At 34.7% G+C, this 25558-nt stretch overlaps 1 protein-coding gene across 1 annotated transcript in view; it reads left to right on the top strand.

Moving 5' to 3' along the window:
* Nucleotides 1-23230, top strand: part of LOC123525339 (arrestin domain-containing protein 3-like) — a 52325-nt gene extending 29095 nt beyond the window's left edge. The window contains exons 3-9 of the mRNA XM_045304306.2: nucleotides 12870-12997; nucleotides 13487-13609; nucleotides 15116-15348; nucleotides 18146-18325; nucleotides 20523-20723; nucleotides 21342-21453; nucleotides 22112-23230. Coding sequence (XP_045160241.2) covers nucleotides 12870-12997; nucleotides 13487-13609; nucleotides 15116-15348; nucleotides 18146-18325; nucleotides 20523-20723; nucleotides 21342-21453; nucleotides 22112-22491 — 1357 coding nt within the window. The 3' untranslated portion in view covers nucleotides 22492-23230. The remainder of the gene's footprint in view (nucleotides 1-12869; nucleotides 12998-13486; nucleotides 13610-15115; nucleotides 15349-18145; nucleotides 18326-20522; nucleotides 20724-21341; nucleotides 21454-22111) is intronic.
* Nucleotides 23231-25558: the final 2328 nt, after the last annotated feature.

Below are 25558 nucleotides of genomic sequence, written 5' to 3'. Positions count from 1 at the left end.
ATTTTTTACAATAGGTATTCTGCACACTGGCCATAGCTTTATCAGATCAAGTGGTTCCAACGTTGTTTGAATGGTGAATTTTACGCCAATCAGGTGGAGAAATATGGCCGATACTACAAATTTCCGGTATTGTAAGTATGATTTAAAGGAATTTCTACCTGTTAAATAACGGATCAAATGAAAACGATGGGTGCACCTGGAGCGCAAATGTGTCTATGTTTTAGCACATGTGTCCATTTAGCTGAGATTTGTGCCCTTTATTCAAACACTTCTGTACAGTCCGGCGGGGGAAGGAGATTTTTTACAGTTTTTGACAATATCGCCTCAAATATTGTGTTTATCGGGAACAAGTAACTGTTTAAACACTTTTTATGTAAAGGGCTACATCTTAAAACAAAGCGTGTGTATTTTCGTAGATTTATTCAGAGTTGTTTCTGAAAAATCGGCCGAAAACCTAATGCAACGCCGTTTCGAGTGGGTCGCTATACAACGCAATCAAGTGGATACCGTTCTGTGTCTTACTTGCGAAGTCTTATCCGTCTTAAAAACAGTCATTAAAGGCTAACAATGAATAAATTTAGAGAGTTTTATATCATTATAATAATCCCACCATTTCTAATATATTGTACTTTTACATTTTTGACATTGTCAAGAAACATCAACACAAAAACGTAAAGCAAGGATGAACACCGAACAATATCATAAAGTAAATAATAGTATTAGTTCGTTAAAACAAGAATCATTTCACTGATATTTATCTCCTCCGCGAATGGTACTGAACAGCATACCAAAAGCGGATTGACTCTTTAAAATCAGTATAGTTACAGTTGGTAAAATTTAGTCCTTTAAAACCAATACATTGCGATTTAATTACTGTTGTGCATTTAAGCTGTTCATACAAAATAAATAAAATTTGGTCCATGATAAAAGTATTGATCAGTTGTTTGTACATATTTTCATTCATATTCCTGGTGAAACGTTCATTTATTTTCAGAGAGATAAATCACAGAGACCGTTAAAATTGGCCAGGGAAAAGACAAGATTTTTTTTCCCTCCATAAACCAGAAACGACGTAATAAAACTCTATGGTCGCCGTTCAAAAATGAAAATACAAATGAAAAACAGGCACCAATAAAAAAAAAAAACGGACCAGCAATTCTAAGAGAGACGTGTCACCAAGCAAACGATTAAAAGCGTTTTCTCTATGTGCTCAAAGTGAATAAAAAAACACACACAAAAAAAACGAAAATTCTGCTAACTCCAACTTCAAGCACCAAAATATCAAGAAAAAATACCCTGTTCACAATAAGGAATTAGAAGAAAGAGTTTTATCTGATGAAATTTTTGAAGAATTAACAAAGGAAGAGACAGATTTTTAGATATAGACATTGCAAGCGACAAGGTTGTCCTGAGACAACTTTCTGAAGCAAAAGATACATTATTTTACAATATTTCTAACTCTTATCAAATCGAATAAGTACCCCTTGGCAAACATCGATTTTCTCTTTAGTTACAGACAGTTAAATAGTACAACTGTGACACGTCTCTCTTAGTATTATTACTAGTCCGTTTATTTTCTTTCACTGGTGTCTGTATTTCATTTGTATTTTCATTTTTGAAAGGCGACCATAGAGGTTTATTACGTCGTTTCTGTTTTATGGAGGACAAATAAAATTTCGTCTTTTTCCCTGGCCAATTTTAACGTTCTCTGTGATTTATCTCTCTGAAAATAAATGAAGGCTACACCAGGAATATGAATGAAAATGTGTACAAACGACTGGTCAATACTTTTATCATGGACCAAACTTTATTTATTTTGTATGAACGGCTTAAATGCACAGCAAATCAGTAATGAAACCGCATTGTATTGGTTTTAAGGGACTAAAAAGTAACCAACTGTTACTATACTGATTTAAAGAGTCAACCCGCTTTTGGCATGCTGTTCAGTACCATTCGTGGATGAGATAAATATCATTGAACTGGTTCTTGTTTTTACAAACTGTAACTATTATTTACTAAATGATCTTGTTCGATGTTCATCCTTGCTTTACGTTTTTGTGTAGATGTTTTTGACAGTGTCCGCAAAAATATGTTAAATGTTAAGCGAGCATAAAAATGTAAAAGTACAATATATTAGAAATGGCGGGATCATTATAATGATATAAAACTCTCTAAATTTATTCATTGTTAGCCTTTAATGACTGTTTTTTAAGACGGATAATACTTCGCAAGTAAGACACAGAACGGTATCCACTTGATTGCGTTGCATAGCGAACCACTCGAAACGGCGTTGCATCAGGTTTTCGGCCGATTTTTCAAAAACAACTCTGAATAATTCTATGAAAATACACACGCTTTGTTTTAGGAGGTAGCCCTTTACATAAAAAGGGCTTAAACAGTTACTTGCTGCCAATAAACACTATATTTGAGGTGATATTGTCAAAAACTGTCAAAAATCTCCTTCCCCCGCTGGACTGTACAGAAGTGTTTGAATAAGCGGCACAAATCTCAGCTAAATGGACACATGTGCTAAAACATAGACACATTTGCGCTCCAGGTGCATCCATCGTTTTCATTTGATTCGTTATTTAATGGGTAGAAATTCCTTTAAATCATACTTACAATACCGGAAATTTGTAGTATCGGCCATATTTCTCCATCTGATCGGCGTAAAATTCACCATTCAAACAACGTTGGAACCACTTGATCTGATAAAGCTATGGCCAGTGTGATTCTGATTGGCTGGTGTGAAAAAGTATGTCAAGCGTCGTTTCAACTATACATATATGCTAAAATGTGTATAAGTATATGTGTACCCCTGTAGAGCTGTATAATTTCACATTCTAATACGATTTCGAGATTTATTGTGTAAGTGTGAAAATTCATACCATTTCGCCTGCATGTGCAATCGCTATTTAAAAATATTTCCACTTGTGCGATTATTCGATTGGTCTATTTCCCATATATTCAAGATTGTTTAATTGAATATTGACTAGGAAGTGGGAAATCGCGAGAGATTCAGTTGAACGACACCGAAATCTTGGTTACTGCTTAATAGGAGGAGACGGGAAAGAAAAGGATGAGCAAGGAACAATCTGTCACGAGGTACACAATAGGGTTTTGGACTCGGGCAAACGCTGGTAGTCTGAATGTTAAGAGATTCTGAAAGTTTGTTATTACGCCTGAATATATCCAGACATAATTTGTGTGGTAATGACATATTATATTATGGAATCATGGAAGCAATATATTGCAGTTCCAGTCTCGCGGCATTGATCTCTACTGGTCAGCTAACGCCATAACTAATCAAAGCATTGTAAATACTGGAGGACGGATTGTCTTGAAATGTATTGATTCTGTCAGGTCCGAGATCAGCAATGTCCCTTTTCTATTTGGAGTGTTAAACTAATAAATGTCTTTTTTCGGTTGTTTTTTTTACAACAGTGTAACCATTTCCTTGCCAAATTGCTATGTTCATTGTGAATTTATTGACTAAATATGAACAATGCAGACTATCATTATCAGACTCCACAGATGTGCATGTAAACACAAACACACAATTACAAAAGAATAATACATTTTGTAATAGTTATTGGGCAAATATACATCAAACTATAATAACATAGGGAACAGAATTGATACACATTTTTTAAGGTCACTAATTATAGCAGGGATGATCAGACTTTTAAGGAATACACATATAACTGATTACCGTGTTGCAAATTAGAATAGACTGCCAAATCATTTGAGCATGAAATATTTTGATTTTGCTCTAGAATAGTAATAACTTTTACAGATTTACCGAGAGCTAAGTAATATCGTATTCGGCAATATAATAGATTCCTTTCTCAATAAATTTCCAAGTATCATAAATCATTGGAAAAGTCTTTTACTTCTTTTGATTATCAAAAGCATTTATCAAAGTTCCGAACTATAATATTATTCTATTTGACTTCTTTTTGGTGATTCAAAATAACAAATTTACTTCCCCTAAATTCTGAATTTTTAGTACAACTAATTTATTTGTGAATTCCATTGATGTAAAATCTTCAATGAAAAATCCGTCATCCAGCGATAAGAACACTGTCTCGTATATTAAGCGTGCTAAGTTTATTGGTCAGCGGGCACATCGTCTGCTGAGTTTGTACTACACTACATCCCCTGCATTCAATTAAAGCGCGCAGTGAAGCGTGGTAATTCCAATTGTTCTATGTGCTGCCATTTGAGAACTATTTTCTTTCGGCGGAGTGTGAATCTATGGTGGTTATCAAAAAATCGATTAAGCCGAAATTCGTATATGTATTATTGTGGTTCCACTGGACGGAATTGTCTTCGACAATCCGTCCAAAAATGCAGTAATTGATACAACCTCCTGTCTAACATAGCTGGTTATAAATACATTTTATATTATCGACTTATTGTCTTAAATGGTGTAGCATTGCACTGACGCACATTAACATAAACCTCTCTTACAATGAATTTGCTCCGGACCAAAGTTAAGGTGACCAACTCTTATTTTGAATTTTTTTTTTTTTTTTCAATTCAGCTTATATGATTCTGCTGGACTATACTATATATAATAGAATCTCGCTGCTTATTGGGATATAATTAATTGAACAGATCACATTGTTTGCATTAACCTGTGTCCAAAGTATATAATTACGAAACAGAAGACGAAATAATTTATTTCAACTTGTACATACGACATCTTGAAGAACAAATATCACACTAACATTTAATAGTCCGTGAACCATTAGTACTACTTCTATGATAAATAACCTAATCAATCAAAGTTCCACTACATAAATTCAGGAAAAAAAGTCTACTGAATTACGCTATATTGCGACAAGGCTAATGATTTACTGAGAAACGTGATGAAATAGAATTGTATGCATTTCAATAAAGAGTCTATTTACAACATAGAACGAAGGACACTTCATCAATACAATTATAGAATTTACTAAGGTTTGAATTTCTTCACAGTAAATACTGACTTGTTTCTTCTTAGATATAGATATTCCGGTAATAGACCCACCCATATTCCGGTAATAGACCCACCCATATTCCGGTAATAGACCCACCCATGTTCCGGTAATAGACCCACCCATATTCCGGTAATAGACCCACCCATGTTATTTATTGTCATTTTATTCAATCAATAAAATGAATCGGCAACATTGCTGCTATAAAACCATTACCAGTTCAATCAAACATCTGACCATCGCATTCTAATTGTCATATTGGTCCGTGAAAAAAGTAAGGAAACACTGAAAAAGTTGTGTGTTTTATTTTAGCAACATTCAGACATCACTGCCCCATCAAAACAAAATAAAACATGCGCGCTATCTCTTTCAGTAAGAAATCTTGTATTTTAGAGAACCTAGAACCTAACATGTTCAAAGATAGAAATACATTAAATAAAGTCAATAAATTAATTTCTAAGTCCTTGAAATAACCAAAAAATGATTTTACAAATGTGATTTTTATGATAGTTTTGTTTATATCAATAACAGAAGTTTTAATATTTAATTTAAAGTTGTGATCCGCAAAGAATGACAACTCTTGCCTTAGGCCAGTACTTATAAGCAGAGATATCTATTAGTTCACTTCACTTGCAACTACACAATTGAGGGGAAATGAAAACTGTTTTAGACACAATATCATACCTTTTTTTGCACAACAAAAACAGTTCGGATATATTCATAAGTGTTTGGTTTATACTATAAACACTGCTTCATATGTTTTTGTCAGCTTAATTATGGTAAAAAAACACCTTTTAACAAGCCGATAATAAAATGAAATACCAGTAAGTATTTTATAGTGAAGATAGTACAGTTTTGCTTTTATCAAGATATCACAATACATAATACAGGGCAGGTATGGATAGTAAAGGTGCAATTATATTGATCTCTATTTCCTATGCCTAATTGTACCTATTGTCAACAGAATATGAACATTCAAGTTATTATCTCAAGGATTTGAGTCTACAATTCAAAGTGAACATCGTTTGTCATAGCAACCAGTCAAAGCAGGATTAAAAAATCTCTGCCTTTGTTCAAAGTTCCGCCAGACCAGTCTCTTTTCAATGGTTTATTATTGCTTCAGAACATCCATCAAAGACATGAAATGATGTCATGAGACTGAGGCTCCTATTATCTATTTATGGTACCATGCATATGGCTCTTTCATCCAACACCACGCTGGCCACCATACCCCGTACGTAAAGTGATAATGTTGTAAAATGTCTCACGTGCGGGGTTGGAAACTTAATAGCAGGACGATGTAAGAGTGGCATAATAAAAAATAGCCTATGTAGTGATAGAGCCTGCGGTTTCACGACCGTTAATCTATTTAATCGCCTTCCTAGAAACAATATGTTTCTGATTATCACATTTGTGACAAAACACAAAAGAAACACTAGTGGAAGAATATACAAAACAGAACAGAAACTTTATTTCGACTTAAGCATTTACAGCTCATCGTCATAAATGATGATCACAATATACATTTACAATATACATTTACAGTTTTACAGACTATATATGGAATATTATAATAAGAACATGTAGGTAAACAAAACGTACATGCAATGTATGAGAGTGTTTAACTTGGAATATACAAGATATGCTCAATTGTTAAGTACATCATTTCTAAGTTTAAAACCTTTAGTACAAAACGTAGCTAATTTATTTAACACTGACTTTTTATCCGTGTTGAGTAAAACAATAAACTTGTACATACTGGGAGCTGTATAGAAATATCTTTGTATATATGTCTTTCTTAAATCGCTATATAATGGACAAATTAAAATAAAATAAAATAGCATACAGCTTGCAACATGTACATTTTAATTATATGAAAGCTGTGAAAATGGGGATGGGGTAGAAAGGAGGAGGAAAGGATTATGAAAAACAATCAGCGTAATAGTAGTAATAATAATAACAATCATCATAATCATCATAATCAGCATCATTTCTGTATTTTTGTATTAAGGTTTGTATTTAAGTTCGAACTTTGATGAGTAGAACAGAATTATCTGTATTTGACATTGAGCTTAGTCATAAAAGTTTAACTCTTATTACTATGAAAAGTGTATGGAGTTTGAACTTTTATTGTTTCAAATATTATTACTACTACGTCGCGACAGAAGTAGAGACAGGGTATTATTGAGTTTTAATTCACAAAATACAACATTATCTCCAGTATAGCAAAAATACGTACACAGTGGCATTTAAACAAAACTAATCTAATTTTATGCATTTGGTCCCCAAGGTAAAACCTTAGTGTTCAGTAATCACGGTATTAGTCATAACACGACCAGGCTAGATGGCTACCGGGCTGGTTTTGTTTAGTGTTGTTAGACCCGATCTTTGAACTTTAATTAGCTACCATACGGCGAATAGAAAGTAGATGTTAACATTCGTTTTTTACGACGTTTCTGACGTTACACATATTAGCTTGAATGTCTGATGCGTCGTCTATTGGAAAAATACATAAGTTTTACCTTTTATTACTACGTCAAAGTAAATGAAATTTTACTTCTGTTGCTATGGAAAAGTTTTGACTTTTATTACTATGAAGTGGAACACGAAGTTTTAACTTTTGTTTCTTTAAAAAGTACGTATATAACAGAAATAAAGATATTTTATTTTTAGGTGACATCGTTGCCTTACATTTCATATTTGTCTAATTAAAGTGGAAGATAAAACCAAGCACAAAAACAATCCCCTCTGATTCTGTCTAGGTTTATTTATAGCCGTCAACTGTTCTTCATATTGGAAATTCCTACAGAAAACAAGTAAGTCATTTTAAGTTTTGGACAATAGTGAAAGATAAAGAAGATGATCCAGTTCCAGTCACTTTCTTTGATTCGTTGATATAATATTCTACACTCGACCTCAATTCAAAGTCACATCCGAAATACTATCAGAATAGTATGAAGACATGAAGAGTCTAGACATTCAATGTGGTTTAAACCCGCGATCTTCGGATAAAAACAACTGAGCTATAAAGTGGACTCTTATGGATATCCCGGTTAATTAGTATTGGTTGTGTTACGACTTCGCGTAGATACTCTCCATCAATTTTTACCATGCACTTACGCAACGCGCTTTCTACGCGAGGTCATTCGTGACGGAATTTATTGAGTGCCCCTTGTACTAACGTCTTTTGAAACAATCCATTTGGAATTGGATCTCGCTTTGTAATTAACTAAATTAAATTGATTACCAGACACGTTAAGATCTGAGGCCGACATAGCTTTGAAACACTGGGAATTAAGTAGAAAAATCTTACAGCTTTTAGCAGTTGTCAGATCGATTTCTCTCTGAACATGTTTCATTTAGAATTTTGTCATTTGTAAACTAAAGTTTATTTTATATATGAGCCGTGCCATGAGAAAACCAACATAATGGCTTTGTGGCCAGCATGGATCTAGACCAGCCTGCGCATCCGCGCAGTCTGGTCAGGTCAGGATCCATGCTGTTCACTAACAGTATCTCTAATTCCAATAGGCTTTGAAAGCGAACAGCATGGATTCTGACCAGACTGCGCGGATGCGCAGGCTGGTCTGGATCCATGCCGGTCGCAAAGTCACTATGTTGGTTTTCTCATGGCACGGCTCATATTATTTCATGACAATTTCTAGAGGAATATTTTTGTTGTTAATAAAGGCATATTTTCTCAGGCATTTAAATTATGTTCCTCTACTCGTATTGTTGTTTCGTGTCGATTTCTAATTCTTTCTATATCAAGATGTATTGTACCTATGGGAACTGAGATCATTTTCAGTTCCAAGACACCAAAATATCCCAAATTTCCCATCCACTGAAACATGCAACTGAGTGTATGGATTATGGATGGATGTAATGGTAGCTTTAGTTAATGTTTGAATCTCAACAGGATGGGTGAATAACTGGGCATTATGGAGTCAGGAAGATCAATATTTTTGCATGTTAATCCTGTGTTTTGTTGAAAGCCTTACAAATATATTACCCATAAATGAGCAGTTACTTTTCCATGTATATAGGTAGAAAATCGAACTCAGATTTGCCTATCCCGCTAATTGTCCCGTATGGTTCATTTGTTCTATTATAGATGTACAGACACAGTAATTAGACTTTCAGACTTGCTAGGCGATGAAACATTGTGTTGTAATATATGTACATTTTTGTTATTTCATAAAAAGGATGTGGATATATAATACATCATTTGACATTCATTAGGCGGGCTTGACACAGTATATTAATATTACATGTACTTTAAGAAATGTGTACATGTATAAAAGCGCTTTAAAATGTTGGTAGATATATATAGGTGTAAACTTGTTAAAGCAGATTGGGCAATGTGTTTAAATAGACGAATAATAAAAGAAGTGATAGATGTAAAACAAATACAGTTTTCGTGTATGTTGAAGATAGAAATCGTGTGATCGTGATAGATTTTGTGAGATATTAAACGAAAGCTTTACTAATTAACGTGATTTTCACCAGTTATTTTAATTAATTTGTTACACCAATGCCGTGATACTACTCGTAACACTGTAGGTGGAAATAAGCTAACATACTTTTAAATAGAACAATATTAAACATACCGGGATACAAGTTTATACCGGGATACAAGTTTAGAAGTGTTACTGAAAATATGTGATACTAGTATATCAATTGTACCTCTACAGGTAATGTTGAATTCCATAGCCCATATTATAATTGAGCCGTGCCATGAGAAAACCAACATAGTGGGTTTGCGACCAGCATGGATCCAGACCAGCCTGCGCATCCGCGCAGTCTGGTCAGGATCCATACTGTTCGCTAACAGTTTCTCTAATTCCATTAGGCTTTGAAAGCGAACAGCATGGATCCTGACCAGACTGCGCGGATGCGCAGGCTGGTCTGGATCCATGCTGGTCGCAAACCCACTATGTTGGTTTTCTCATGGCACGGCTCATATCATGCATGATATGTTTTATTGAAATACGCCTTCACTAAACATCCAAAATATTTGAAATAATATCCTACGTGTATATCTATATCATTTTATAGAAGATAGTTGATGGTCTTTGCAAGAATTGTATTTCTACAAGAATGTCCCTTTTCATTTAAATGAAAGAAAATCTCATAATTTTTAAGCTTCACTTTGAGCATTTGGTATACATGTATTATGTTTGGTTATCAACATTGAAGGGAATAATTTCCTTTTTGCAAGTTCCATATTGGCAGATATGTTAATAATTTGATAGGTCAAAGATAAAGCTCCTTTTGCAGCTGAGCGACTTAGACCCATTTGGACCTCTTGTCTATCTCATAACTTTTACTTGTTGATTATAATTACTTGTGCATTATGAACACTGTACACATTGCTGAAGTACAGATAATCCAAGCTAATGCTATGGCTGAAAATGTTGATTTCATTAAATCATACATTTCTGCTACAGCCAGCCAATCAGTGTTTAAGTTTGATTACGGTCCATCCCGCCATCTCAGGCACAGTATAGCATAACTATAGACTGCAAACATCTCTCTTTTCATAACAAACATACATTCTACGAAAGAATCTGTTAGAAATGTTAAACGTTTGTTTATACGAATCTCATTTCTTACAAACGCCATGGTCTAGTCACTTAACATGTCTCAGTAAACAGCCCGTCTGAAAAATAATATGTAGTGCAATCCCAGTTTTACTGGCCTTTTTCCCCATTGACCACAACTTGAATAGATATTGTAATTAATCCGTAGCTATAAAAACAAAGGTGTTTCCTCTACATGCGTTTTGCTTGTTCATCTACTACAATATCTTTAGTTTCATTTGCATAGAATAAATTCATAAAGTGTATACCATATATTTACAAAACTTGAAAGAGATTTAACAGTCCCAGATGACGCCAGAAATGGCAGATTTAATATGTAGCTTGCATGACAGTATCTTATTGAAATCACATGGCAGGTCTGTTCTTGCTTAGTTGCGTGTCAATATTTTGCTGAAATCACGTGGCAGGCTTATTTTCGACTGCTTGCATGACACTATTTTAGCCGTGCCATATGAAAACCAATATAGTGGGTTTGCGACCAGCATGGATCCAGACAAGCCTGCGCATCTGCGCAGTCTGGTCAGGATCCATGCTGTTCGCTTTTAAAGCCTATTGAAATTGGAGAAACTGTTAGCGAACAGCATGGATCCTGACCAGACTGCGCGGATGCGCAGACTGGTCTAGATCCATGCTGGTCGCAAAGCCACTATGTTGGTTTTCCCATGGCACGGCTCATTTGATGAAATCACATGACAGATGTATGTCTGAGATCTATGTAGCATCTTCGTAAATAAACCATTGCACTTCAGAGTCAATCATGGAAACATAAGTCATACACCACCACTACATTTTTAGGTTTCATTCTTAAAAGGTTTTACTGTAAATATACCTCAGCTCTTTGAAGATTGATCAATGTTTATATGATAAAGATGGTCAGCTACTTGTGCTATATTGGTGGACAAACTCAGCACTAATATGCTTGTGTTTTAAGTCCAAAAAGAATTGCATTGGCGGACAAACTCAGCGCTAGTCATGCTTGTATTTTATGTTAAAGAGAATTGCATTGGTGGACAAACTCAGCACGTACTAGTCATGTTTGTTTTCTATGTTAAGAAGAATTGCATTGGTGGACAAACTCGGCGTTAGTCATGCTTGTTTTATGTTAAAAAGAATTGCATTGGCGGACAAACTCGGCACGCACTAGTCATGCTTGTATTTTATGTTAAAAAAGAATTGCATTGGTGGACAAACTCAGCACGCACAAACCATGTTCGTATTTTATGTTAAAAAGGAATTGCATTGGTAGACAAACTCAGCATGCACTAATTATGTTAATCTGTTATGTCCAAAAAGAGTGGCTTTGGTAGATAAACTCCGCGCGCACTAGCCATGTTTGTGTTTTAAGTTAAAAAAAAATTGAATTGGTGGACAAACTCAACACGCACTAGCCATGTTTGTGTTTTAAGTAAAAAAAAATTGAATTGGTGGACAAACTCAGCACGCACTAGCCATGTTTATGTTTTAAGTTAAAAAAAATTGAATTGGTGGACAAACTCAACACGCACTAGCCATGTTTGTGTTTTAAGTAAAAAAAAAATTGAATTGGTGGACAAACTCAGAGCGCACTAGCCATGTTTGTTTTAAGTTAAAAAAATTGAATTGGTGGACAAACTCAGCAAACTTGTTTTTTTATGTCCAATGTTTTATTTTTCCTATGCATCTTTTAACTCATTTCTAAAATTTGAAAATTGCCATAAATGTTTTGTTCCGTTTCACCCATCACATCACATTTAGTTCCGCGATTTCATTTTGCTTTATATTGTACGTACGTTAACAAATCTGTCTTAATAAAGTTCCTTGCTGCTGGTTTTGCTCTTTATACAGTATTTGATATCGGCATCGTCTCGCGTTCTTTGCTTTGTCATCAGTTTTAACGAATAACTTTGCATTATCATACACTAAGGATGAATTTGCATAGATATAATTCGCAAAGATGTTGTTTCGTTTTAAAACAACTATTCATTCAAAAAAATAACAACCACCTTGGGACTTTTTAGACAAAATACCCTTGGTGATTTCAGGAAGTGAAGAAGTGTTCATCCGTTATGTTTAAAACTATAATAATTTCTCTTCATTTTTAAACCATATAAAATATATAGGCCGTTACAATATTTACTTCACTGCTTTCAAAGTTAAGCCCCCAAAAGCGGGATGAATGAGTTTTTACCCTAGCAATATAATCCTAAATACTAACATGTCTATTCCCTTATAATTGAATACCACAAACATATGTATAATTATCATGATTATTACAGGAATAAAGTATGTGTTTTGTTGTTAACAGAGCATGGTTGATGACAATGGATTACGTGCAGAAGTTCGACATTGACCTAGACAAGGAGATATATTACGCGGGAGAACTGGTCACAGGACGTGTTATTGTCATAACTACAGAAAACATCAAGGTCAAAGGTAATAACACTTACACTGATACAAACTGTGTCTAAATTGTCTCTGACTTGAATTTAGTTGGGTGCGCAGTGCTTATACTAATCTATCATGAATATAGTCTTTTTTTCTCTTGTAGAGCTAATTAATTCTAACACGACCCGATGTATAAATTCACCTGTGAAACAAAAAATACCGAAACTATGTTTCAGTATGCAACACATTCACTGTTTCGCCTAATAATATTCCAACGTATTAGAATCGAAATAATACACCTCAAACAATGATTTGCTTTTGAATAAAATTCGTATCACTCGGACTGTGTAATTCATTCGCATTTGTTTTTATTCAACAGCAAAATATAGTATTCTTTAAATTAAATCATTTTAATAGAAAGTAACCCTGTTCAGCGATAGTTTTCTAGAGAACAGTACAATACCAATAAGACACCAGTCTCGTCTCTCGTGTATTGCTAGAGTATGCTATTTTCATAAAAGTTATATTTGTATTTAGGTATTCGCTTGACACTAAGGGGCAAGGCACATACAGAGTGGAAAATAAATAAAGCAGGAGAAACACGGACGTTAAAAGATGACGAGTACTATATTGACGACAAAAAAGTGCTTTGGGGGAAAGGTAAGTCTGGGTGTCAAGTATTACTTAGTATTATATTAGTATTACAAAATAGTGTACTTTAGGGAAAAGGTAAGTCTGGGTGTCAAGTATTATTCAGACGACGAAATAGTGGGCTTTGTGGGGAACGGTAAGCCAGGGTGCAAGTATTACTTAGTATTATATTAGTATTACAAAATAGTGTACTTTAGGGAAAAGGTAAGTCTGGGTGTCAAGTATTATTCAGACGACGAAATAGTGGGCTTTGTGGGGAACGGTAAGCCAGGGTGTCAAGTATTACTTAGTATTATATTAGTGTTACAAAATAGTGTTTAATTCGAAAATGACGTGCTATACGATGCATAAGTTGAATATCACGTGGGAAACACATCTCCGAAAGTAAAGTTTGCGATTTTTTACAAATAAATTGGTTTTACAAATGTGGATTGAACCTTTGAATCACTTTTTTGTATAAAACGAAAATGTAATAATTTTTTATAAAATATGTCCACGATCAAGGATTTCAGGAAAACATTTGAGTCTAACAGGACGGACAGTTTTGATTCGACCTGACTGCTTAATACGTGCATAGCTGATATCACGTGGAAAACACATTCCCGAAAAAAATTGCGATTTTTATTACAAATTGGTTTTACAATATGGTGAACCTTTGCAACATTTTGTAATAAACGGAAAATTTAATATTGACAAATCTGGTTTTTATTACAAATGTGGTTGTAACAAAGCTGTAATATTAAATAACTGTTTTGTATTTTATTTCACTTGTCAATACTTTGTTACCCTCGGTAATATCTTGTATAGAAGTTTATTGCGTGATGACTTAACTTTTCATTCACTCACTTGGAAGATTTAACTATCAAGCACATTGGGTTCTATGGTAGTATAATTGAAGCATCTACTCTAATCAAGAAAGAAAGTCTTTGTTGACAGACTGTTAACAGGCTGAATTCTAAATAAACGCATACTATCAATAGATAAATATTACATGTGGGTGAAACATTGGGTAATGTGAGACAGTACAAAGTATTGTCAGCAGAGGTTGCTAAGACTGCCATTATATTTAAAGGGTTTGGGGGATGTGCTGTGCTAGGGATGTATCTCGAGGATGTTGTATTTAGTGTTTACTCATACTAATTATGAACACAGGTGGAAGTAACGTACCTAGGATACAGTATAGGTCCATAAGTCATATACACTTAATGAAATGTATCACAATAATAATAAAAAAAAGGAGCGATAAAGTTATTTTGAAAGGTTTTTGCCATTAGCTAATGGCTCATTGTCACAGGGGCAAAATATTTTAAGAATGACGTTTGGCATTTTTTTTCGCAGATAACATTATTGTTGCAAAGTGTAAGTGTATATGGCTCATGGACCCATACTGCATCCTAGGTACGTTACTGCCACCTGTAATTAAGAATGAGACAATCATTAGCAGTCTACCTTATGTCTTGTTTACAGTTTATTTATTAGAATCTGTGCTGACATAAACTTTAACTGTTATTTCAGATAAAAATGAAGACGTTGCCATTACACCAATTTTGCCACGAGGTCAGCACACATACAGTTTTGAGTTCAAACTTCCAGAAACTGCACTGCCTTGCTCATTTGAAAGTAAGATAGGCCATATACGGTACTACTTGCGCGTTGTCATGGATATACCATATGCCTCACCGCCACAAGGAATAAAATATTTCACGATCATTGGCCCTCATATCGACTGCATGGAAGACAAATATCTGGTACGTTTAATTTCAACACACATCTTAAAATATTGAAAACGGAATAAATCTGAAAATGCATTTCATTTTATCAGTTAAGCAGATAGATTATAAACTAAAAGAATATTTAGTTGGAAGCTTTGCCTTTCTGAAAGGGAGGTTCGAGTGTGAACTCTTTACAGAGATTCATAAGTGTCCTGATATCTGTCTGCGTTTTCGTGAAGTTTGTTGAGGAAGAGTTTTGTACCTGGCTGAATGCGTATATTAACTATAGATTTATATTCGTGAACCAGAAGTAATGACGAAACGTCATTTATCCAGATAACGTAGAATAAAGCCTGGACTCGGCATACGGACACAAAAATCATTTTATGAATAAGGTAACTCTGCACGTTCGGATCTTTTTTTCTACAATGTAGAATCTGATTAAACTTGATTTTTTTCTCAAAACTTAAAAATATACTTAGAAAATATAAAACATAGGATCGTGTGCTTGATTTTATGTTAGACTGATATGCAAAAATTAGAACCAGAACAAGTGTACGTAATAGGTGTCTTTGGGAAAATCACAAGTTTTTTCTGCATTGTAGATTCGAATGAAACTTCAAACAGTCGAAAATAAACATATGGTCTATAATATGGTAATTATAATTGTGAGAAGTTTCATTAAAATCTACATTGTAGAATATCCGCGAAAATTTCATCGATACTGTGAGTTCCCACAGACTCTCATTATCAAAACTTTTATGAGGTCCAAACTTTTCAAATCAATGTAGCAAACAATCAAGCACATGACCCTATCTATTTTATTTGTCTAATTTTCTAAGTATATTCTGAACATCAGGGTTTAATCAAATTCAAATTCTACATTATAGAAAAAAAAATGATCCAAACGTGCAGAACTATCTTTAGCGTAAGCTGTTGGTTAATTATGTCATATTGAGACATATTGATTTACTCCTGTCTGTGTGTGTGTCCGTCTGTCTGTCTGTCACAAATCTTGTTCGCGCTCTGTGTCGAACAGTTCTCATCCGATCTTCACTAAACTTGAATAAAATGTGTTTGACAATAAGTCCCAGGCCAAGTTCGATAACTAGCCATATCGGCCCAGGCACTGCGGAAGTATGGTCCTTGAATTACCGAAAATACCGATGCCAGTGATACATGTCTTGGTGCATGGTTAAATACATAATGAAGGGCCATTTACTCCAAAACTTACTCCAAAACTATCAAAGGTATATTTTCTTTGAATAAACAATATATAAAGACAGACTTACTATTCAGATGATTAGGCAGTTGTGGGAGACATGTGCTTTTCTCAAAAGCAGCTCTTTTGTCTAGTAAAGTCAGCGTCATATAGCCATATAATATATAGTTTGCATAAATGATAGTAATTGGACCCAGACAACCTACCACCAGCTATGTTTATGACGGAACATTGTCACCAGAAATGTAATATTCATACGGCAGATTCACATTTTCAGCCATAAAACAAAGACATGAAACTCCAGGGAATCCCCTTGTCGAGTCAATGTCTCTCCAATGATCTCAATCTATATATTAGTGAAATTATCACATTTAGAACTTTTAATTTTCAGTAGAAGCTGGGTCCATTTAATAATTGATGAAGGTATGGGTGCTACGCTCAATGGAATAATTAGGTTGAGAAAATGAAAAACTTCCATTACCAGGTGATCTAATGTTAATTAAGCAATTCCAGAGCGTCATGAAATTTCGGCACAATGAATAATGACGGAAGTGTGTGTGTGTGTGTGTGTGTGTGTGGGTGGGGGGGGGGGGGGGGGGGGGGGGGGAGGGGGGACGACTGAGGAATTGTATGATCAAATGATCAAAGGTAACATTAAGGTGACATCGACTTTGATATATGTTAGGTATATCCTCGGTATCACCTCGTTGAGTTATTTTGGCCAAAGTTCGACGCAACAATCAGAAAATTAATTATAATAACCTTTGTACAACCCTTAATAATGTCATCAAAATAAAACAACACCGTATACCACCTAACTCTGAGGAATTAGCAATGATTTGATAAGATGTTGTGTATTAGTGTAAACGGGCGTCCTTCTACAGTGTTTAAGAAATATATTTAGGTCTCAAGTAAGATTTCAGGAACAATGTCCTCCGTTGTCAGATGATCTAATTTAAAGCTGCAGATAGAAATACTATTATATAGATAATGCATGATTTTATTTAAACTAGCAAATAGTTATAGCTAAAAGCCCAATAAGTTTGATAACACTAGCGTATCAAGTTTGACCGACACTAGCATGTCTCTTTCTTTCGCAATAGTCCTACTTCTACTGATATAGCTGATTCAACACCAACAACGACAATTTCATTTTGGTCATGAATTGGACCAGTTTTTGCTATAATGTCAGGTTCTTTGGAATCATGGTGTCCATACCATGTTTCTCTATAATAGAGTTACGTTTAAGTAGGGGCTTAAGGCAGAAAAGGGGTGCTTTACGTTTCATCATCTCCCACAATCAGACTAAGTGAAGCGTGTCTGTCTGCTGTCATTTTGCTTGATACTGCTCTTATTTCTAAATGATAATCTTAGCGATCTGATCATTTAGGACGGTCACCTGTAATGCAAAGTTTCCCGAACCATTACACACCCAATCATATGTAGCAGAACCGTCACATCACATACTGGGAAAAAAAGAACAGAAATCTAGAGTGTAACAGTACCAACAGTGACTCCAGTGGCCTGATGACCCACCTACAGAGTAATAAAATGGATATGGTTGCAACGACATGTTTTAGACTAATATTGTACTTGTAATTATGTTTTCAGTCACCAAAATATGCAGACGACAAGTATCGGACATGTTGTCTGTGTTGTGTTCGAGGTTTGGTTCGCATTCAGGCGACGCTTGAAAGAAGTGCCTATTGCTCTGGAGAACATATCCGGGTCAAAACAGAAATACAAAACGGAAATGACGAACCAGTCTATCTTCTTTGTAAATTTATTCAGGTATTATAATTGTTTCCAAATGTTAGTATGCGAAAGTCAACAGTGTTTCAGTTACATAACGCCGAGCAGTGTTCCTGGACTATTTACCAGTACTAACCTATTTTTCGCAAGTAACTACCATTACCCACAAGGATCAGAAGCAAAAAACATATCATGTTTTTTATCATGAGAACATACATCTCGTCTGGGGATCGAACTCATGACTCCGCGATCTGTAGATCTGCGCTCTCCCTTTTGAGCTAAACGGGCGAACTTGTGGCAGGAAATCCCAGGTAGAACTGTTAGACTGATACGAGATTTTGCAAAACTAGACCCGGACTGGGATAAGTGCAGAAAAAAAGCATAAATGACATAAGCATGGATAGGAGTAAAACAAAGATAAATTGAGATCAAGTCACCATCAAATGTCAATTACTTGAAGACACGATATGAATAATCCTCTCAGCAAGCCTTAATTTGCAAATCAAGAAAACTTTGTCAGTAAACTGACCATTGAAACATCTTTGAAAAGTATTAAGCCACCAAATATATAAGAATATTTTTGTTTTTGAAATAGCAGTCATGATAGTCGGATACCCACATACTATTTTATGACATGCCTGTTTATATAAATAACCGATCCATAGTGACATGACTGATATAATTCACCTTTCTATAGTTTAACACAGGTTTGGTGAGTTATTTTGGGGGTTATCGCAGCTATGCCACGTATTGTTACTTCCCTTGCACTAACACGGATGAAAATTGAGAACAAGTTAAGCTACAATATAATTATTATTTTCCGCAACAAAGTCAGTTAAGATAGATTTGTGTGTGTGATTACCCATTACAGCATCAGATGTTTTTGTCAGCTTATTTATTGAAAAATAAGACTTTCATAAATTCGATGATAATGTATTTTATAGTGGAGATGCTACAATTTCGTTCGTGTAAGGATTCTAAAGATATGTTTCCTACACTTTGGATGACACACTGTTTCCTTCACTTGGAGTGACACACTGTTTTCTACACTTGGGGGGACACACTGTTTCTTTCACTTGGGGTGACACACTGTTTCCTTCACTGGGGTGACACACTGTTTCCTTCACTGGGGTGACACACTGTTTCCGTCACTTGGGGTGACACACTGTTTCCGTCACTTGGGGAGACACACTGTTTCTTTCACTTGGGGTGACACACTGTTTCCTTCACTTTGGGTGACACACTGTTTCCTTCACTTTGGTTGACGCAGTTAGTGAAACAAATAGCAAGTAATTCTCATAAAACAAGACTTAAATCCAACGTTCCAAGAACACACACCCCTTGAACCGCTGCTCCTTAGCAGTGTATCTCAGGGTGTGTACACGATAAACATATACGTGAAACATAGACCAAGTCAACCATACAGGACAAAACGAACAAATAAAAGGATCATTCGAACACAGCTTTGTTACATTCAGTGGCAAACACACCAACTGCGATTTTACAGCCGTTTTTGCAGCATATCTAACCTCACTCTTAACCCTCACTATGTTTGTGAAGTGACAACTTCAGAGCGACTTTAAATAAACCTATATATGAATAAGAATTGCTATTGTAAAAAAAAAGGATAATATTCATTGACTGTTAACAAACAATCACATGTAAAGAATACTGTCAGATCTTGTATATTATGCTACACTTTGATATACAGTTCGTTTTCGTAAACATCATGTTTGTAAACATTAAAGATTGCGTTTTGTAACCTTAACTCAGGGTTCCATATTTTAATGTCTTGTATAAGAAAAACGTGGGCTCAAGCTAAAACATAACATAATCAAAAAGTACAAAGGTCATTTTGTAATTAGAGAAATTTTGGGTTGAAAACGTGTAAACACGTATAACCTATTAATCGAACTGTACTTTGCTATTTGCACGTACTTGACCTCATTTAGAAATAGTGTTTTCATTTTAACATTCAGTGCATTGAGAAAATCATTTGTATGTATATTAATGTCAAATGTTTACTCTTACCATATTTACACCGGATAAGGTTAAGATATGTTGTCTTTGCATTATCATGTAACATATAACATCCCGAATCTAATAGTGTGATGGTATATAACGATGTGAAAATCAAAGTGTCCGCCTGCCCAAACTATTCAGTTGCGATCTGTTCTTAAAAAGAGAGAAAATTCTCATTTCAGAGGAAACTTGAATTTTATGTCTTGTCTTTCAGTATGTTGAGTATTACATGGATAAAGGAGTGTTAGGTATAATGAAATCTTTAAGTCACACTGTGTGGGAGTACCAGACAGAAACAGTGAGATCTAACCATGTCCAGAAGCAAGATAAGCTGCAAGATGACCTACAAGTGCCAGTAGTACCGCCAACACTTATTGATGTGTGCGGCCTAATTCAAATTCACTATATGCTCAAGGTAAGAAACCGTGCACTATTAACAAAACAACCGAAATGATGGATATAGTTCATCATTTCTACAAAACACACCGATCTAAGATGCTAACATAAGTTTAATGTTACAAAGAATTTGGTCAGTGATAAGAAAAATATAGGGTGTCAGTACTAAATACTTTCAAACACTTGAATTCATATTGGTTATAAATTAAAGAAAAGCTAACATTTTGACATGCCAGTGGATCTATGTTGTCCTTGTATACATGTGGAAGTAGACTTAGAAGTTAAGTAGTTTCTTCTAATTTTAGGTAAACTTAATGAAATAGTGAAGATCAATAACTGGTAGGGTGACAAATTAGTTTTAGACTTTGAGTTTGAGTACAATATCCCCGTGATTGAAACACAATATTTGAGGAAAACATGATTTGCAGATGGCTTAAAATTATGTTTCCTGCTGTTTTATGTGGTTTTAATATTCATATGATAGTATATTTATCAGGAAAAACATGGGCGTGATTTTAATCAAACAGGATTATGTATTGTGCATCAAGCACGTGACTATATTGAACAGTTTTGATATGCAGCTTACGTTTAAGCAAGTATGTGTAAATTTTTTTCAATTTTGTTTGACAAATTTCAGTTGTATGTTGTTGGAGAAAATTCTGGTCAAATGATGCATGTACAATTCCCTATCACTATAGGAACAGTTCCATTCCGAATACCCAGCATGCCTTCACCGCAAATGATGTATGGTAAGTAGATGTAAATACTAGTAGTTCGATAGTTTCTTCAAATTTCATCATATTTAAATGAATTAAACATTTGAATTTTAGAGAAATGTGTAAAACTGAATTACTTACATTGAAAGAGCGATTATTTACAAATATGTGTATTCATTAATAATAAAGAAAACGTATATTCTTTTGTGCCGTTGAGTAAATATTTGTAAATAGGCACGACTGTGAGTGTATACATTGTACCAATTCGTTTCACTCAACCCGGGATATTCCGGTCACGTGAGCGGCAAGAACAAAATTCTCGCCGGTTTATTAAAAAACGAACGTTTCGGCGTACGCCGGCCACGTGAACTGCAAATACAAAAAAAAAAAAAATCCAATTTATTATGGTTTTCTGTTGTGGCCTGTTCCAAATAAGTTAGCAAAAAGTTCTTGCAGTCGTTTCTACCTTACTGGTACTAACCCAAATTTCCAAATGTTTACCCTATTTTATATCGCGAAAATATATGATTTGTCGCTTTGCCTATCTCGCAAGACCCGCTCACATCGGCGTACGCCGGATAGACCCGGGCAGTGCCGGGAAGCCAAACGAACGCCTAGCCGGCTGCCCGCGACGAAACGGCGTTCGCCGCAAAAGTAAAACGAATTGGCCCATTATCTTCCATATTTGCAGAGGTTGCAGCCGACTATGTAGAAGGCGGGAAATACATTAGTTCCGAGTTCCAGCTTGGTCAAGTATACATGGGTGATGAATTTCAGGATCACGACGAAGTCATTCTTTATCGACCTGTGTATTCTTGTGTACCCCACGAGAAAATCACAGTTACAAATACTAAAAAGGGTTGTAAAACAAGGGATCCTGCAGATGGTCAACCAGGCGTGGCGGAGGCAGTCTGTGAAGAAATTAATGTACTCTCTGCCCGTAAAAAATCTCAGAAATCTTTGGATAAAAAAGATTCAGCCAAATTTGGTGACAGACTCAAACCTGAAGTAGTGACAGTGGATGACGTGAGTTCTACAGAACCATGGGAGGTCATTGCACTCAAGAAATGACATTGCAAAATTGTTCTATTCAGCAAGAGAGCACAATACCTGCCATCTTACAGTATTCAAATAAACTTTGTATTGATATAAATATTAAAATACAAATCAAGAGACGTTCAAACCGTATAGGCATCGTCTGCTTTATTACTCAACCTTTTCCCATTATCCGACAATCTTTCAAGTAGTCTCGTTTTTGTTCAAGTATGCCTTATATATACATGCATTATAAAGTTATATTATATATATACTTTACTCTCATACATTATTCTGCACGTTACTGTGATCTCATCGTCATTGTTTTTATACCATGTTTGATTTATTACTGTTGTCATTCATTTCATTGCTTGACCAGACAATTCACTATATCCATAGTTCCTATTTTATACATAGTTAGGTTTCGTTGACAGTATTTACTACAAAAAAACCATTTCAGTCAAACAGTACTTAAGAAAACCTTTAACTTTTACTTAATAATTTACGGCATCTTTTGTTGTTGTTGTAATCAAAGCAATATAAAATCTGAGTTGTTTTAACCCAGTGAAAGCATCTAGATACATGTTACTTTTAATACTTCAGTAGACTTCTAAGAAATACATTTTCTCCCACCAGTTGGTAAGAAGAAAGGAGATTGTTAAATAAATATTTCAGATGTGATAAAAGACGGATACCTCTGTTACTAAGACAATGCTTCATGTTATGTCGTGATATCTAATTGTCTGTACGATTTTAATAAAACAGGTAAACTATGGCTTGTTTATATTGTATCCCAACATTTTATTTCTTGCACAATGGTCCATTTAGCCTGAGTCAAGAAATGAAATTAAAACTTGCACCTTCTAGATGACAAACAGATCGACATATGATGTTTTTTGCATTCCCTTCGCCCTACATAAAACATTAAAAGGTAACAAATGCCCATTTTGCTGTAATTTGTAACAGATAAATTCTTTTTTTTGCCCTTTTCTTCAAAGGAAACAGTATTTTGTAATTTTGAATGAATGTTCAACGAAATTAAAGGTTTCTTTGCCCCCATGAAATGTAGTAACTGTCTTACAATATGTATCAAAGAAAACTCTAGATAATTTTCTCTAAATTCAAGTACATTTTTGCTTGAATTGTGGATCTTGTCTATGACTAGCCGTACCTTTATTCAATGCAAGCTTCAGACAATGTCACTGCATGAAAGAGAGACTTAACACTTTTCTTATCATTTCCTTTTACATAATTATACAGTTTACAATAATATTGCCAAGTTCCTACTTCTGTAATCATACAGTATACAACAAAGTTGTTAAGACCCTGATGCTATAGGTATACAGTATACATCGCAGTTTTCAAGTTCCCGTTACCGTAGCTATACAGTATGCACCATAACTGGCAAAATCCTGCTACGGTACTAGTAGGGTAAACAACAAAATTTCTAATTCTCTGCTACTATAATCATACAGTTTACAATATTGGTGCAATTTCAATTTCCCGCTACAACAAATATATAGCAGTTTTTACCAAGAACTTTAATCAGACAATACACCATGAAAAAAAATATGTAAAAAATAATATAATTCAAATATCTAGTAGAGCTAATTCAAGCAATTTGATAGATTAAGCCGAGACGTTCATATATCAATGAACTCCTTTCAGCATTTTGACATCCATGCTTCAATACAGAAATCGATAAAATCTGCGATAACTTTCTTATTTCTGAACGTACCACGTGAGCACTTATTTTCTTAGATTATTTCCTATCAGATCATGGTTTTTTATTCAAAATTTATAAATTTTTGATTTTAAGAGCAGTCACTAGAAATAAAAAGTTGGAGCGGAAATATGTTTACTTAGCATTACAAGGCCTAAATTTTAGTTGTTGTGATCATACATGTCCAATTCCTGCATTTACCGCACACATTTAACATAAAGCCACCTCTGGACTTTAGTCAATGTGTGCGTTAGTCGGCAGGGTTTACACGCGCCTGAACACAAAAATAAATTCTAATTACGAGTATTATCAATACAATTTTAAGTGAGCAATTTCATTGATATATTGGCGAACCGGTTCTCTGTCATCTAAAAGTAATAAATAAAGTCTTAAAGTCTGCATGTAAGACATTTCTAGAGCCATCCACAAGACAGCACTGTAATGATGACGGCTGGAAGAAAGCACCGAAAACCGACCCACCAAAGTATATGAACACTGGCATGAATACAAACAGATACAAGGAAATTCATTGATGCAAGCATCAAAGACGCCGCCAAGTGTTGTGTCTGAAGTACATTTATTGCAATATGAGAAATCACCTAATCATTACTTTATTAGTCTGACTGGCTACAAGTTATCAACATTAGCACATAAAACAATATATGTTATAAACAGTTTAAAACATGAAGAATAAACATGATAGAAAAGTTTTACCATGCAATACAAATCCTCTACCTGCAATGACATTAACATTGCGAGTAGGTGGTCCCTTTACATACATCCTGTGAAAAGTTCTTATATGCAGGAGCGTGTGTATGAAGGTTCACAGAAATGCAGTTTGTTGGGAAATGAGGAAATGTTGAAATTATTTCGAAGTTGTGGTACACAGAAACCATTATTTTTATTATCATGTAATGTAATGAGTGTTTTCTATTTACTGATGAAGTTTTATGGACCTTAGTCACCTACATTATAGATTTCAGAATGCAGATTAAACACAGTAATTTACTGTTTCCGTTGCCAAAAACAACCAAAAATTTTGTCCAAGAAAAGAATGATATAACATAAATAATCTCTATATTGCCCCTATTCACAAAGCATGAATCTTTCTTATATACTTTTGAATATCATAGAATTCATTTTTTTCGGACGAACGATAAACTTGAAGTCCTCGTTGAACTGTAAGGTTACTAGGACTATGTCAGTGTCTAGATTCAAATGTAATATTACAAGAAATTTAGCAAGCATAAGAAAATATTTCAATGAAAATGTTTTTTTTTTTTTTTTTTTTTTTTTGTTTTTGTCAGGAATGGACAAATACAAAACTATCTATTAAGGTTTCGATGGAGGCCTTGAGAAACAAAAATCACACAACACCAA

The sequence above is a fragment of the Mercenaria mercenaria genome, chromosome 3 (genome assembly GCF_021730395.1).
Source record: "Mercenaria mercenaria strain notata chromosome 3, MADL_Memer_1, whole genome shotgun sequence".
Classification (NCBI taxonomy): Eukaryota; Metazoa; Mollusca; class Bivalvia; order Venerida; family Veneridae; genus Mercenaria; species Mercenaria mercenaria.
This window is presented reverse-complemented; position numbering and strand designations above follow the sequence as displayed.